Consider the following 17443-nt stretch of genomic DNA (forward strand, 5'->3'; position numbering starts at 1 on the left):
TCTGTCATCAAAGTGTTGCTCCCAGACTGGTGCCTCCACCAGAATTTTGGGGTTTGTAATCATAGAATCGCTGAGGTTGGAAAGGGCCTCCAAGATCATCAACTCCAACCACTAACCTAGCACGGCCAAGTCTATCATTAAACCATGTCCTTAAGAACCACATCTTTTAAATGTGACTTAACAGGGACAGTGACTTAACAACTTCCCTAGGCAGCCTGTTCCAACGCTTCACAACTCTTTCAGTGAAGAAATTTTTCCTAATATCCAACCTAAACCTCCCCAGGAGCAACTTGAGGTCATTTCCTCTTGTCCAGTCGTCTGTAGCTAGGGAAACGACACCAATCCCTGCCCTGCTACAACCTCCTTTGAGGTAGTTACAGAGAAAGATAAGGTCTCCCCGTGCCTCCATTTCTCTAGGCTAAGTAACCCCAGTTCCCTCAACCATTCCTCATGAGACTTGTTCTCTAGACTCCTTACCAGCTTTGTTGCCCTTCTTTGGACACACTCCAGTACCTTGATGTTTTTTTCTTGCAGTGAGGGGCCCCAAACAAAGTTCAGCCTTAGCAGAGCTGAGTACACGGTAACAATCACTTCCCTAGTCCTGCTGGCCACGCTGTTTCTGATACAAGCCAGGGTGCTGTTGGCTTTCTTGGCCAACTGAGCACACTGCTGGCTCATATTTAGCTGGCTATTGACCAATACCCCCAGGTCCTTTTCTGCCAGGCAGCTTCCCAGCCACACTGTAGCTGGGAATTCCCTGTGTTTCTCCCACAGTATTTAGTGTTGGTGCAGCTTCACCTTGAATATTGTGTGCATTTCTGGACTCCGCCCTATAAAAAGGATGTTAAGATACTTGAAACTGTCCAGAGGAGGGCAATAAAGTTGGTAAAGGCATGTCCTTCAAGGAGAGGCTGAGGACACTTGGGTTGTCTAGTTTGGCGAAGAGAAGGCTAAGAGGCAACCTCATTGCTGTCCACAACTTCCTGAGGCGAGGAAGCAGAGAGAGAGAAGCCAATCTTTTCTCGTTGATAACCAATGATGTGATTCGGGGAACAGCAAAAAGCTGTGCCAGATGAGGTTCAGAATGGATATTAGGAAAAATTTCTTTACACCAGAAACACTGGAACGGGCTTCATAGTGAGGTGATTGATGCCTTATACCTGCCAGTGTTCAAGAGGCATTTAGATAATACCCTCAAAAATATGCTTTATCTTTTGGTTAGCCCTGAAGTGATCAGGCAGTTGAACCTGATGATCTTTTTAGGTCCCTTCCAACTATTCTGTTCTGTTCTGTTCTATTTTAGTGTTCTGATTTTCCTCAGTGGACTATTTCTAATGGCCTTTCTGATGCAGCATCAAACTTAGTGGACATGAAGAATTTAAATGAAACACAGTGTTTTCCAGGTTAAGTGTATATATAGAAAGAAAAAAAAAAATGATTCCCCTGTTTTACAGAGATGATAGGCATTAAGAGACTTCTGGTTTAAAAGTTCAAAATTGCAGTTGCATAATATGGAGAGAAGAATAAATATGCCTTTTCTCAAAAGAACAATCTGTACCAAAATTTTATTTCAACTGTATCTGGGTGTGGGAAGAAGTTTGGAAAATAATGCATTCATTTTTAGAGTATAGCAATTGTCTCACAGCAATTTTCAACCAAGAGTTTCTTGAGCACCTCACTTCAGGGGTAGGCCCCTTGTAGTTCTCTCTCCTGCAAATTCATTCCTGTTTTTGTCTAAGCAATGATAGAAGCACAGACTGAAGACAGTACTATGGTTGCATGAGAGATACCTGTAGCTGGTAGCTGATAGATACTCTGTAAATGTGATTAGCAGTGAGTATGGTTAATTTTTCATCAATCAGCTTGAATTAATAAACTTAGTATTGCATACAACAAATAGTTACTAGTGAGTAGCACTCATTGACTGGAAACATCTCCAGTGGGAGAATTGTACTGGGCTTGAATATATGTAACACTTCTGTAAGTGGCCTGGAAGTCTGCATAACATCTGTCACTGACGATGCATGACTGTTAGGAAAACAACCAAACAAAACAAAGGTAAGTAATAGGCAGGGCAAACTGTGGTGTGTGAGCATGATTGCTTGGGAATCCAGGAGGATTTAAAGAAAGTTAGACTTCAGCAGTGCTGAGTTCTGAGGCGTGGATCTAAGACCAAAAAGTGAAGGTTATGGCAACATAACAAGGTATGATGTCCTGGAAGTATAGGATTCTGAGAAGCACTTGAGGGATATCATCTTTCAGACTGCTGAGGATGAAGCATCATGTGTTTTTGTGACAAAGGAGATTATGGAAATTGCTCTGTGAGCACAAAAGGCTGAAATGTAGGAACTGCTGAGGATTTTGCCACCCTTACAACAATTTGAAAACATCTCTGAAACAGATATCGAAGCCTGCAACTGTACCTCGTGTCTGTGGTTCTATGGAAAAAAAAATGGAGTGTGTGTAAAAAGAGCCCAAAAGAGTTTTTTTCTATATTGATTTATAGTGTTGAAACAAAAATTAAGAAATGACTCGATCACAGTGTAAGTACTTTCATGGGGAGAAAACACGAGGTGCATGCAGTGTTTTTAAGCCGTTCCTGGAAAGCCATGACCAGAACTAAGGAACTGAAGTAAGAAATAGAGAGTGTGCTTTCAACAGTGAGCCTTCAAATTCATTACTAAATGATTTTCCTCTATTGTGTGTCATCATGTTCGTATAAAATATTTTCCTGGAGGAACTATTTGAGCCCATTACAGGTTATGAATTAACCAAACAATAGATTTTTGGCTGAATAGAGAATCAAATGGGTCAATATGGGTTCCTCGTAAGGGGGTGTCGAGAGGCAGGAGACCTTTTCTCCATTAACACCAGTGACAGCACCCGCGGGAACGGGGTTAAGCTGAGGCAGGGGAAATTTAGGCTTGACATCAGGAGGGGGTTCTTCACAGAGAGGGTGGTTGCACACTGGAACAGGCTCCCCAGGGAAGTGGTCACTGCACCGAGCCTGTCTGAATTTAAGAAGAGATTGGACTGTGCACTTAGTCACATGGTCTGAACTTTTGGGTAGACCTGTGCGGTGTCAAGAGTTGGACTTGATGATCCCTAAGGGTCCCTTCCAACTCAGGATATTCTATGATTCTATGATTCTATGAATATTAATAACCTGTGATGTACAGATCAGATCGTGCCTCTGTCTATATTGAGAGCATATTATCAATATAAGAATACTTAATTTGTATAGTAAAATTGTGTCCCTAATGCAGATATAACTATACCTTCCCAGGAATTAAGCAATTAATACCAGAAAATAAAAATGTTTCCCGGTATAATTTCTATAATTTTTATATCCAGAAACAATACTGTGCTATACAGCAACTATACAATGCTTTAACATGTTAGCGCTATTGCATTAAACTGAGAATTTGTTTGCACAAGAGCTGAAAATGAATTCAGAAAATACTGTCTCAACTTTAATGTATCATTTAGCTTTTTCTTTCTCACCTTTTATATATGTACATTCATAAATCTTGGTAGCTACAAAAATGATTTTAGTTAGTTGCTTGCTTAGCCATTTTATCTCTTATCTCACAATGTGTTACATGTATTTTTTCAACAACTGACTTCAGTTAAAGAGCAGCCTATGGAATATGCTTGTGTACAGCTTTTCCAGCTGAGTGGCAGAGATGAGCCATGTTGCAAGAATATCTTACAAATAATCTTCTGCCCTTACATTTCTCTTATCTGTCATTGCTTTGTGGATATGATGACCATAGGTGTTCTGTACAAAAACAAACAAACAAAAAAAAGTGTTGTTACTCTAATCTTTATCAGAACTGTGTTTTAGCCTTGTGCTTTACTGATAGTAACAATCCATACTTAGATACTTAGATATATTACTTAGATATATTACTTATTACTATACATACTTAGATATATTTAGACTTAACTGGGTTTAATTCAGCCTCAGCTGTGAAAGTGTGTTTTTGGGCTTTAGTGTTCTGCTTTGGAAACACTGTCAAATCCATACATGCATTAATAAAGGCAAAGATTGTAGAGAGTTAACTTTTCCCTCTTAATCTATTGATTTCTTGCTAGTACTTTCAAGGGTGAGGGTGGACAGTGGATTGATGGAATGATGTAATCCTTCCTTCTTAGAGTCCTGAATTTTGTCTTGAAAGTATGCTTATTAATCTGAAATGTGTTATTTTTTTATTAGTAAGACATTGGCACATTTTAGTCATTAATCAGAAAATCATACAGTGGTTTGGGTTGGAAGGGACCCTAGAGATCATCTAATTCCAAACCCCTTGTCGTGAGCAGTGATACCTTAGAGATACTAGAGACACTTAGAGATACTAGATCAGGTTCCCTAAAGCCCCATCCAGCCTGGCCTTGAACACATTCAGAGATGGGGCATCCACAGCTTCTCTGGGCAACCTGTTCCACTCTCTGACCACCCTCATAGTAAAAAAAATTCTTCAACTATGTAATATAAATTACCATCATTTAGTTTAAAACCATTACCAACACCAACTGTCTAGGCCTGTCTTCACAGGAGAGGAGATCTGGCCCTCTGCTCATCCTCATGGCCCTCCTCTAGACCTGCTCTAACAGATCCATGTCCTTCTTATGCCGGGAACCACAGAGCTGGATGTGGTATTCCGGGTGGGGTCTCACGAGAGCAAAGCAGAGGAGTAGAATCACCTCCCTCAACCTGCTAGCTACATTTCTTTTGATGCAGCCCAGGATATGATTGGTTTTCTGGGCTGCAAGCACTCATTGCCATCTCATGTTCAGTTTCTCATCCAACAATACCCCCAGGTCCTTCTCCTTAGGTCTGTTTTCAATTCACTTATGGCCCAGGCTGTATTCAGTTTGGGGATTGCTCTGACCCAAGTGCAGCGACCTTGCGCTCAGCCTTGTTGAGCTTCATGAGGTTCACGTGCACATGTATTATTGTCATCATTCTTACTACTGATCATTTAAAAATAAAAATACTTTAACTACCATATTGCATTATATTTTAATAATGCATTAGTGCTTCATGTTAGTGAAGCTACTAGAATTCATAAAGCTGGAAAGATGATAATATCCTTATCTAACTCCCTCAATATAGTGGGTTTCAGTAGGTATTTAAAAGGTCAAGTGGTTTCCTGAGAAAAAGTGGATGTGTAAATTGTGCTAGCAGAGCTATTTTCTTTCAAAAGTTGTTCTTTTCCCTATTTAACTTCTCATATGTGTGTTGAAGTAGCAGCTACTTTTTGGATATTGCATCAACAAATGTATTCTTTCAAAAGAAAATGAAAAAGTAAACATACTGACAATTGACTAGTGATTGCATATTTCCTTGCAAATTCATATGTTTAAATTGTTCGATATTGATTGGTTTTTTCTTTCTGTGGAAAAAGATTAACTCTGAAAATCAAGGAGATGAATTTAGACCTCCACAAAAATTAACTGCCAGGTTTGGATTGTCCATCTAAAATGTGGCCTTACTAACTTCAAAACAGAGTATCTCCTACTATGAAAGTGTGTTTTGGGCAAGAGCTTAAGGATTTGAATATTCTGATTTAGCTAGTACAGGTCAAATTCCTTATGTTAAATGTGGTATTGAAGCAGGTGGTTTTCCCTTCTGGATCCCAAAGGCTACTTTGAAACCACCTGAGACCTGAAAATGTCAAAGATCTGTAGCCTCAATGGCCTTTTTAGGCCGTGATTTAGCAATGCACTTGAGAGCTTCCTTCTGTGGTTGATGTCCAGCATGTCTATAAGTGCTTCTGAAGAGTAGGTTGCACTAAAACGGACTTTCAGTAGGAATGATAGGTGACAACAGGTAGATAATTCTCATATCTATCCCCCTCCCCTTACAGGCACTTTATCCAGCAATGGCTCTTTTTCCCATCTAGACATAGATTCTATGAGGAGTCATGAAGCATAAATTTCAGGAATGTGACAAATATGTTAAGATAATCATCTCTCCCCTCCCTTGAGACCTTTCTAAGTCATAGAGGAAGGTAACTCAATATAAGAGGCTTTAACATAGAAACGTTGTTTGAGGAATACAGTTCTTAGTTTTCTTCCAGATCAGAATCTCAAAGCAAAATAAAATGTTTCACAACAATTCTGTCTTCTCAGACTGCACCAAAAAAAAAAAAAAAAGGCTAAGAATAATCACAAGGGGGAAATATTTTGCTAATTGGAAACTCTTTGCAATTTTACCAAAAAACAGCTGTTTCATAAAAGTTACGGTGACATGCTACATATCACAGACAAATTTGAGTGGAAAATATTAATGAGGCTTATGTATGTATATAATTGGGGAATCAGATTATTTCACTGTTTAACAGATAGAACTAAATCACTACTGGAAGTCTACCCACGGCCACTATGATATTGTGTGGTGGACTGCTCATTATAGTTCTGCAATCCTAAAACACTCCTTTTCTTTTATCTCAGTGAGCGTCTGTTCCTATTATTTAGTTTCTGTTTCTATACCTTGCCAAAAGCGTTTAAAAAAAAAAAAAAAAAGCTCTGTGTACAAGTTTAAACCTTAAACCTTTCAATTTGAAATAGATTATTCTTTTATAGTATAATGTCTGCAAGGCATAAATAAACAAATTGAAATGCCACTTTTAGACAGAACTGAAAGTCTGGAGCTTGCTTTGGCCAAGGGCTACTTTTTAGCTGCACTGCTGACACAGAACAGATTCTTCTCTCTTAAATGCCATTTTCTATCTGTATGGTGCATTTGGTTTCTTCTGCTTGGCAAAGGCTTTTCCAAATAATGACCTCAGTTTTGTTCTTTCTATTGGCTTGCATTGTAATCATTCATATTCCTAGGAGAATGAGCTGACACAGCTTCAGCAGATGCAGTTAATGTGACAAAACACCTGTATGGTTCAGGACATTGGGGCACAGTGGTGGTGAACTCTGGTGTTATCAAGCTGCGTGAAAGAACATGAAATCAACATTTTTAAGTTTTACAGTTGCAGTCAAGTTTGTCTGCTGTTGATGAGGGTTGATGCTGATTGCTTTGGATTTCTTATGTTTATTGTGTCTCTGGTCATGTAATGAGTGTGAAATTATTCTCACTATGCCCCACATTGCTTCCACACAGTCTGTTAGAGCAGCTCAATTGCAGTGGCTTTGGTGAACACAACTGAAATCCAAACTATTTTCTCTTATATTACATTGATTATTGCATAAGCAAGAGCAAAATTTAATCCCTGGAGATGTTTTTTGTTGTTTGTTTGTTTTACGTTGTTTCAAATAATTTTTAATGTCGCAAATGGTCCAGAAATAATATATGAAAAACATAGTTTCCCAAAGCCTTTCACCAGCTACAATAAAATGCAATGATATGAGTAATTGCACAGTGTGTCCTTTTCTGTCCTCAGCACTTGCAGTGTGGATGAACTTAATTAGGAAGTTTGTGCGTAGTTAATAAGACCTTTCTTATTTATGGCTTCTACCTGAATACTAGATACTCATGGGATTAGAGACCGATAGAAATTTAAATAAGAGCTGAGCATGGTGTTTTCCATTTGCCATTGTTCATTTATATAATGTACTGTTTCTGTCAAGAGACATTCTATATAGTAGTTCTTTGCTAGCATGAAATGAAGATCATCCAGATTGCTACCTGGGCAAAAGTCAGAAGAACATATTCAGTAGTTGCTATCTCTGATCTAGCTAATTTTAGATACAGTGGGGTTGAAAAATTCTCCATTTTCCCGCTGTTGAAAAACTATTGAACAAGAAACTGCTTAGAGTCAACTTCTGGTTAAAGTTCTATTGGAAAAGTAACCTTAAATGCTGTGACATTATGACTGTTTCTAAACAGTCAAGAGTCCTTTTACCTTGGAGACCTGCAGAATGTCACTCTTGGAGTGATGTGGGACATGGTACTGTACTTACAACAATTCATTTTTTATTCTTTAATCTTCCTCTTTAACAATTCCTATCAATTTTCTTCTCTATTTTAGCAGCAGCCATACATATTAGCCCCTTAATGCTTCACAGGCAGCACAAAAGATCTTTTTTAAAATGCCCGATAACAAAATATGACCTTTAATTTATCAGAAAAGTCCTGTGTTTTCTTATCTCCTTCTTGTTGCTTTTCATCTTCTCTTGCTTGCTTTTGATATAATACACCAATCTCAAAGTAAGCAATCCAGCACTGAACAAACCAAGACCAATTGCATTATAGTAAGGAAGTGAGAATCAGGAAGAGTACACTCTTAGTTTAATTACTAATTAATCCCCTAAAAAATAATCAAAAACAAAACAGAACGGAAGGTGGTTGATTTGAAGCAAATGTTCACGTCTCCTTGAGAGGTTAATGAGAGTTCTCAGCTTTATCCTGCAGAAAGTTGAAAAAATACGGTTTAAGATTAGTTTGTTTAATATGCAAGCATGAAGCAAGGAACTTGCACGTGAGCATAAGATGTTTCAATACAGTTTGTAATATCAGTGGAATGGGCATCAATTTACACATACGTCTTTCAATAAATGTAGTAATTGGGTTCTTCTTCAAGGGAACCTAGCTTGTAGCTTTGTATTTGATTGTGTTATAAGCTACCGATGCATGCTTTCATTTTGCAGTAGACTAATGCAGTAGACTAAGACTGCTGTCAGTCAGTCTGTAAACAGAATATTCTTTTGGGATACTTAATATGCATTATGAGAAATTTGGGATTCCCTCTAGGGAGAAAAAGGTCATATATATTATGGCCATTTACTATGAACTTGGCAGATTTGACACATTCAAGTTTGCTTAAGTCAAAGCACATGGCAGTTTCTTTTTTTACAGGTTCACTCTTCTGTAATAAGGTAAAGTAGTGTAGAGTTACAGCCTTACTTATTTGCTACAAATTCTTTCTCTAATTTTAGAGTTTCTTTGCACTTTAATCATCTCACCAAGCAGACTGTAAGCTTTGTTCAGGATACGCAACAGGAAAAAACAAGCATCCTAGAATTGTGTGTCTACCTTTCCTTTGAACACTGGATGAAGCCCAAATCAGCCTTTTGGATATGTAGCTCTACATATAATGGTGTTCCAGACTGACCACTGCATACTCCTCCATATCTCCTAACTTCTCATTCTTGTTGTAATGGGTAGTTCTGGTGTAATTTATCAGTAGACAAAAGATAGGCAGTTTTATGTGGTCCATCCAGAACTTTCTTGTTCCTAGACCAAATACTTGCTAGTCAAGTTTGTAGGCATTCAGCAAAAATATGACACTAGGAACAGTGTCAGTGTGTCCTACAAGCCAATGATTTTCTGGGGTTGACCTGGACCCCTTGTCTTCTGCCATATCCAACCCAGTTTTATGCCTGTATATCCTGGACCCAGGGTGTTGTGATAGAAAAGGTAATATTATGTTTGCAGGCATAAAGGCAAGCTTACTGATGGCTGCCAATGATAGGATGCCTTTTTTGTAATAGTAAGGCTATTTACAAAGGCAACAGGCAGGACCACAGGATGAGATGTGCTGCAGAATACTTAGGAACTAAATTTGTTAGGAGCAAAACTTTCTAGAGGTCCACAATGACAGGTGAAGGAAGGTTATGCCCACGTGCCTTCTTAGTGTGGCTTGAAAGTTTGAGAACATACTCAGGTGCTGCAGTGTACATGAGTGAGGAGATCTAGCCTGAGTGACCTTTCTAATGGGTCTTTGGTCAAATAAAGCAATGTAGCCACTGAGTTCTTTAGATGATGGTTAAAGACAGTATTTAAATTTCAATCTTAATATAGCTTTAGAGAATGCCTGGGTACTCAGAACTCCTTAGTCCAAATCTGTTGCACTGTTAACATCAATTTATGTTTGTACTGTGACAACACTGTAAGCATCCACATGTGGCCAATACATGGGGCTGGCGTGAACACCAGAATGACAATATCATGTGCAAGTCCTGCAGATATTTGTACTTAAAATTGATAGCACTTCAGATATCACTCCTTCCTTTGCTGGTAAGAGAAAAGTTGCACATGCAGAATCGTGAGAGATTCACTGCAAGTAAGGACCCAGGGCAATACACCCCAAATAGTTGTGGACCCCCTGGCCCTCTTGCTGCCAGTCAGAGGGAGGGGACCTAAGAGATGGAGAGAAATGGAAACAGGTCCCTGTTTGGCATCACAGGCAAGCCCCCTCCCTACCCCCCTCACCTCCCCAGGTGCCTTTACACAATTGATTTGAGGCTGTGGAGCTTGAGTTTTGGGCCCCTCACTACAAGAAGGGCATTGAGGCCCTGGAGTGTGTCCAGAGAAAGGCAACAAAGCTGGTGAAGGGTCTGGAACACAAGTCCTGTGAGAAGCAGCTGAGGGAACTGGGGTTGTTTAGTCTGGAGAAGAGGAGGCTCAGGGGAGACCTTATTGCTCTCTACAAGTACCTGAAAGGAAGCTGTGGGGAGCTGGGGGTCGGCCTCTTCTCGCAGGTAACTAGTGACAGGACTAGAGGGAATGTCCTCATGTTGCACCAGGGGAGGTTCAGGTTGGAAATTAGGAGAAATTTCTTCTAAGAAAGAGCAGTCAGGCATTGGAACAGGTTGTCCAGGGAGCTGGTAGAGTCACTGTCCCACTCTTTAAGGAAAGGTTGGAGATTGTACTTAGGGACATGGTTTAGTGGGTAGTATTGATGGGGGTAGTAGGGGGATGGTTAGACCAGATGATCTTGAAGGTCTTTTCCAACCGTAACGATTCTATGATTTTACGATTCTATGTTGTACAAATTTTAGACCACGGTCTTTGTATTTTCAGTGTATTTCAACATTAATATATCTTTGTACATACAACTGTAAGCATGGTAATAGTAATATATGATTTAGGAGGACTTTACTATGGGCCATTAATGAGATTGGGCTTTCATTTTGTCGCCTGGCCATGTGATACAGTATGGGGACAGCTTGCCTCAATACCCTAGAGCCACAGTTGTTTCATCCCATGCTGTGCAGCTGACACTTTAGTCAGGTTTCATCCTTAACCATATCAGGAGGAATGATATGGGTCTCTGCCTTCCTCCTGCAGATGTCAGGGAAGTTCTGATTCAGAAGTAGCACTGCCAAGATCACGATGAGCAAAACTAGGGAGAGGAGGTTGTTCATAAATGGAGATAGACCTCAGTTACTTCAGTTTGTTATTTATTTTCCTAGGAGATCACTGAGACTAACAAAGTGAGTTTGTATTCTGTTGAAGGGTTTGTTTCAAAGAAAATATTCTCTAGACTTCAGGTTGTTCTTCACAGACTCTCAATTTTCAACCTTCTTATTCTCTTTCAAGGATGCTGCTATTTCACATCAATAACTGACACCTTTATTTCTGAGGACAAAATAGAATTACACTCCAGTACTGACAATATAATAAATCAGGAGGGATAAAATACATATTAGTGAAGTTCACGTAGTTGGTTTGTCCCTGATGACCTATAGATATAAAGGTATGATTAAGTTTTTTGGGACTGCTTCTCAATCTTACCACAAGATTTTGCTCTGACTCAAAGATTTGACCTTTGCTGCTCCTCTCCGCTTACCTTGATTCTTTGAAATTACTGTTATTCCCTTGAAGTCTTTCTGTTCATACAGAATTAATACTTCGTTGTGACAAAATATTGTCTGTATGATAGAAGAATGATTCCATTCAGAGTTCAGTCAGGTTAGACAATGACATGGTGCACATCATGAGCGAAACATTTTCACCCAGCTTTTTTAATTACAGAAATTTTGGCCATCTAGCCAGGAAGTGTCATGCTGGGTAGTCATATATCTGTCTACAATTAAAGTTTAGGCATATCATTTGTTTCTTGTGAATTACTGTTGAAAAGCATGCCTGACAAAACAATCTTTCAAAAGGATTACAGAAATAAAATCTCAAAGGTGCAGTTTTATTTAGGGTATGAAAATATTTATTAACCTTCTTGGAAGTATTTTTATTGAAGAAGTTCCTTGTGGTTCACCCTATTGGTGAAAACAAGTATAAATAAAGGAATCATGAAAAATGTTCACTGAATACTCCTGAGAGAAACAATATGTAGTATTTTTGTTTTCCCTACTAGGGATAAGATTACCAGATGAAGTAAATGCACATAGTTTTGCTGAATTCAAAGCAACTGTTTGGGAAGAATCAGTTATTGAAAATATGTATTTGTATTTTCAGTGTGATACTAGGATTTTTGTTGTTTTTAATGTTGTTTTCAATATTTTCAGTGCTATGTAATTCTTTGAATGTGCTTGTTAAGATACCTATGCACCTACTAGTTTCCTCATTAGTAAACCTGTGTGTTCTCCTTGAAACTAAAGCTGGAAAGTTCCACACCATTTCCTCCTAGCCTTTCCATTTATATTATCTACTAGAAGAACTTAAGCTAATGTAGTAGTGTAAAACTGAGATGCATTTGACTATGCACTTTTCTCTCTGATGAGAGATAGGCTAATGTAATCAGCAATTATTTTTTTGTGTGACCTTTACAAATCAAATGGTTATTTCCTTACTTTTCATTTCTATTTTGCTCTCAGTGGTACAAGACTGCTGCAGTTAGTATAAAGCATAATATAGATAGAATCACATTATACTAGGGTTCAATATTCTCAAAAACGTATGTACCACGTGGAGTTTTTAATGAAATAATTCAGAGAAATGTATAAGCTGGCCAGGACTAAATTTATACTGCTAATTTAAACTGGAGTTTCCACGATCACCATAGAGATGTCCTGGAGCAGCTGCCAAGTACTGAAAGTGAAAGGAGCAATAAACTTTGTCTTGGATAAATCCAGTGTTAGTAATGAAATTACAGTAGAGATGCCATAGTGGTAGTGATCTAGAGTGGTGACTACAGACTGTCCATCCACCAGGTGCAACTAATGTACACTGACTGCTTGTAACAGCATAGCATTTAATGCCTTCCTGGTGTATGCAGTTGCAAGCACTTCTTCAGTTTGACACGATTGTATGGGGCTTCTGCAGTCTAGGGAGCATTAGTTCATGAATTGCACCCAGTAAATGATACTGAGTGATCTGTGAATCTCATGACTTAGTGATTATCGACATCCATGAGAATTCTTTCCATTGATTTAATAGATCCTTTATGCAGCAAAACCTTTTCTGAACAGTTATTTAGCCTTTTCTTATAAATAACGTAGGAGAATCTCCCCTCCTTTTGTTTAAACACGGATAACAAAACAAGGATACCCAACAGCAACAAAAGTTCATGATTCTTTTGTTTTAAGGTAAGGAAGCCTTTTGGAAATAGGACATTCTCACTTATTCTTTGAATTAACTGATAATACCTCAATAAAAACTGCATAAATACTTTAATAAAAAGCTAAGTTTAAGTCTTAAAAATAACCGTCTGTCAGGAGATATCAGTTGTTAACTCACTGATAAGAAATGTGGAGGATTGCATCTACTTATCTTTGGTCCCATGGTGATTATATGACATTTCTCACATTTTTCCTGTACTTCTGAAATTTGCATTCAGTAACAGAAAGTTTGTCATGACTGAAGGAGCTAGTTTCAGGCCCAAGATGAAGAGCAGCAATTTCAAAGATCATAACAGGAAAAAAGAAAAAATCATAAGACATTCTGTATTCTTATACCATGAGTCTTTTTCTAAAACCTTATATTTTAAATTTTCATTTTCCTGAAATAGTAGAAAATGGAAATTTTCAGTAAAATATTATTTTGCAGAGAATGTTTTTGAAACTTGAGAATAGAACAAAATGTGCATATGGAAAGATATGTATGTATATACTTTAATATATACACCCATGCACTGTTTAATATTGACATGCGTATAGAATTCATATAGTACATTGGAAGGTGGATAGGAGAAGGACATCCTCTCAAAAGATCAGCTTCTGCCATAGTGAACTACATACGTGCTAAACCAAATGAGGGAAACATGGTAAGCAGCAGCTCATGGCATTGCAAAATAAGTATCTGCACAAAACCATGATGTTTTTTGGTACAGAAGCTGTTGCTTTTGCGTTTTCTGTGAGCTACAGAATTGATTCTTCCCTGCAACCCTGTGTTGCTGGTAGAGGGGATAATTGTCTGACAAACTAGACAATTGATTTCCTGAATTTGGATAATACTTTGTTTTGATAACTAGCAGTAAGATCCTGCTAGTTTAGTAAATGTATTTCTACACTACAATGGGCTACTGCACCCTGTACTTACCATTTCCACTGCAGATACAAGACTTGGTTCATTGCTGGTGAAAGTCAAAGACAGTTTAAAGATAGTTTGCACATTGAAGCAAGATTGACTTTGGATTGGGGCCTGAATTAGAAATAACTGCTTTTGACTGCTTTTCTTGTATCTCTCGAGTGCTTTTTATTTATTTATTTATTTATTTATTTTAAATCTAATATGAACCAATATAGTGGAAGCAAAACATATTGTTGGTCTAAAATACTACCACCACCAAAAACCTGTACAATGAAGGAAATATTGAGGTTTACCATCTCCTAAGAGAAAATTCAAATAGAAAACAGTAATGGATGTTTTTCTGAGGAATAATAACTATGTCATTAAATCACACACAATACATATAATTAAAAATAAACATTTAAAGTGATTTGCTAATTATTCCTCACTGTCTGATATATTCATGACTGTATCAACCTTATTTTATGTCACTGTTTTATTTTAAGCAATCAAGGACCTCTGAACAGACTGAGAATAGATACAGTTTGCAAATATGACAAGTTTCTGTTTTGCATTGCAGAGTTCTGAATAGTCCTTAATTTATGAAACCCCACTAAAGATGGCCTCTTGCTAAATTGTTAAGTGTTTCTGCATTTCAGAACAAGGTTACCTTTCAGCAAGTCACTTTTGTCAAAGCCTTGGTGTTCCTTCAAGACATGGTCAACATGTCCTATGAGAATGTACAAATGGTGAATACCCTAGTCTGTTCTGTACTGTATATTTGGATCTCTGGAATTTGTTTAAGTGAAGCAAATAAGAATGCGTTTTTTCTGACTGGGACATATTTTATGGCAGGTCTATTTCTAGACAGCAGAAGTGTGCCTTAAATGGTGATTAAGACTTGTGTTCTTCTTCTTTAAATGACTAACCTGGAGTGAGAGGTTGGATGTCTTTGGAAAACTTAAACCTGTTTCACCTGAACGTGTTTAACTAGTTAATAAGAAACATCAAAAAAGACAAAACCCTGAGGTCAATGATCATTTTTTTGTAAAGCCATTCTATGATGTTTAAATTTGTTTTTTGGGTCTGTCTATAACATAAGTTTAATAACCTAGCTCAAATGCAGATTTCTAATTTTCAATTAACATAGGAATAATTTTGTTTGCTAAAATAAAATAAATGAATGAATGAAAAGTCTGAACCATGAAATGTTCCAGGTAGCACTTTTTAAAATTCCAAATTTCAAAAAATCATGTGGCAACTGTATAGCTCAAGCTTTAAGTATTAACTTTTAACCTTTGACCTTACAGATTTTAACCAATGAAATGTCTCTTTAAACTTTAAAGGAAACAATGATAACGAGCGCCTGGCGATTGCTAGACAGCGAATTCCATATCGACTTGGTCGAGTAGTTGATGAATGGCTACTCGACAAAGGTAAAAACATTGATTAAAACTTCAAATAAAAAAATAATTTGAACATAACCAAGTAGTACTTCATTGTAACACTAATAAACATAAAAAATAAATTTCAGTAAAACTAAATTAAAAACAAATTTAAAATAGTAAAATATAGAGTAATATTTGCATACCTTGTATAATAATTTCTCTACATTTCTAGAAGTACCAGCTGTTTAATAATCTTACCCTGATAACTTAAGGTTAAAGGGACTGTTAAATATAATCCACTAACTCAATCTATGAAGGTACTCACAGCAAACTTTAACAAAAAATTATAAATCATTCATAGATTATATTACATGCTCCAGCATCTAAATTATTAACTAAAATATATATGTAGTTATGATATCTTCATTATGGTCCTGAAAAAAAAAAATTTGTTTAAAGTGTAGGAATCTTAAATAGTGGGCAAGATGAATTGCCAATCAAAATGAAGTCCCTTTAACGTTTGCAACCTTCTAAGGGGATTTTGGAACAAACACTAATTAAAACAGAACTTAAAGTTGTGTGCATGCTTTTTGTGAGCAGAAACCAATCTGCTAAAGTGACTTCTATTTACTAAGAGTGGTACTGTTGCTGAGGATTTCTCTGTTGAATGGAAATGTGCCATGATTTCTCCATCGGTATGTGTATCATTTCTGAAGCCGCTTTTACATCTAAAATCTTTTATTTTAATTGATAGCCTTGCTGAAAGCCAATCAGACATCTATTTTTGAATCTGCCTCTGAGATACTCAGTGTGAACCATGTGTTTCTTTTCAGTGTGTATGTTGAAGGAAAATAAACATTTAAATACAAAAAGGAAACATTTAATTAAAAAAGTAAATATTTTATTCACTGCTACATAGATATGACAGATTACTGCATAACGTTCCTTAAAATTCTCTTAACCTAGTGACATGTTTGCATATATATAAACTCTGTGTGTATATACATATTTGTATATGTCTATACATACATAAACTCACATGTACATACTTAAAGTTATAGGCCCAACAGTGTATTACATGGAAAAATCTTTGAAAGAAAAGTCTTTGAAGAAAAAATAAGGAAATTGAAACCTGGCATTCTTGACACACACCAAAAAGCTTAACACCGTGTTCAGGTAAAAGGGAGAGGGGTATCATAGTACTAAAAGCATATACAAATATATTTGATTGGCCTTTTAGCAAAAACAAACAAACAAAAAACACACACACACACACACAAAAAAAAGCAACCACACACTAGAAATGTGGCAAATTTAGAAAATGCAAATGCTCTCAAAATTTATGCATTTCATAGACACCTCATTAAAAAGCAATGAATTATGAGTCAAATCTTTTCTTATAGTTTATTGCTGTCATTATCCACTCCATGAAAATCTGTTATCATTCTTGTAGAGTATGGTGTTCACAGTCAACATTTTTGCATGTATATAATATTATCTTTACAGGGCGTCAGCTCACAATCTTCAATAGCCAAGCAACTATAAAAATTGGAGGCAAGGAACGTGGCCATCCTTTCCAAGGCCAGCTCTCTGGTCTTTACTACAATGGCTTGAAAGTTCTGAATATGGCAGCAGAAAATGATGCCAACATCATTATAGAAGGAAATGTGAGACTTGTTGGTGAAGTGCCTTCCTCTATGACAACTGAGTCTACAGCCACAGCAATGCAGTCTGAGATGTCAACATCAGTCATGGAAACAACCACCACTTTGGCCACAAGCACCGCTAGAAGAGGAAAGGCCCCAACAAAAGAGCCTATTGGTCAGGTTAGTCAGCTTCCTCACCTTTTCCAAAAGTTTTCTCATCTTTGAGTGTGGCTTTCTATATTGCGTTCACACTACAGATGAAA

At 37.3% G+C, this 17443-nt stretch overlaps 1 protein-coding gene across 33 annotated transcripts in view; it reads left to right on the forward strand.

The window, feature by feature from the left end:
- NRXN1 (neurexin 1) overlaps window positions 1-17443 on the forward strand; it is a 736316-nt gene that overhangs the window by 626962 nt on the left and 91911 nt on the right. For 21 of the 33 annotated variants that reach the window (XM_066993543.1, XM_048078446.2, XM_048078445.2 and 18 more), the window contains 2 exons: window positions 15493-15582; window positions 17041-17360. In XM_066993543.1, the coding sequence (XP_066849644.1) occupies window positions 15493-15582; window positions 17041-17360 (410 nt within the window). The remainder of the gene's footprint in view (window positions 1-15492; window positions 15583-17040; window positions 17361-17443) is intronic. The other 12 variants (XM_066993552.1, XM_048078460.2, XM_013192497.3 and 9 more) reach the window with 1 other exon arrangement.

This window comes from Anser cygnoides, chromosome 3 (genome assembly GCF_040182565.1).
Source record: "Anser cygnoides isolate HZ-2024a breed goose chromosome 3, Taihu_goose_T2T_genome, whole genome shotgun sequence".
Taxonomy (NCBI): domain Eukaryota; kingdom Metazoa; phylum Chordata; class Aves; order Anseriformes; family Anatidae; genus Anser; species Anser cygnoides.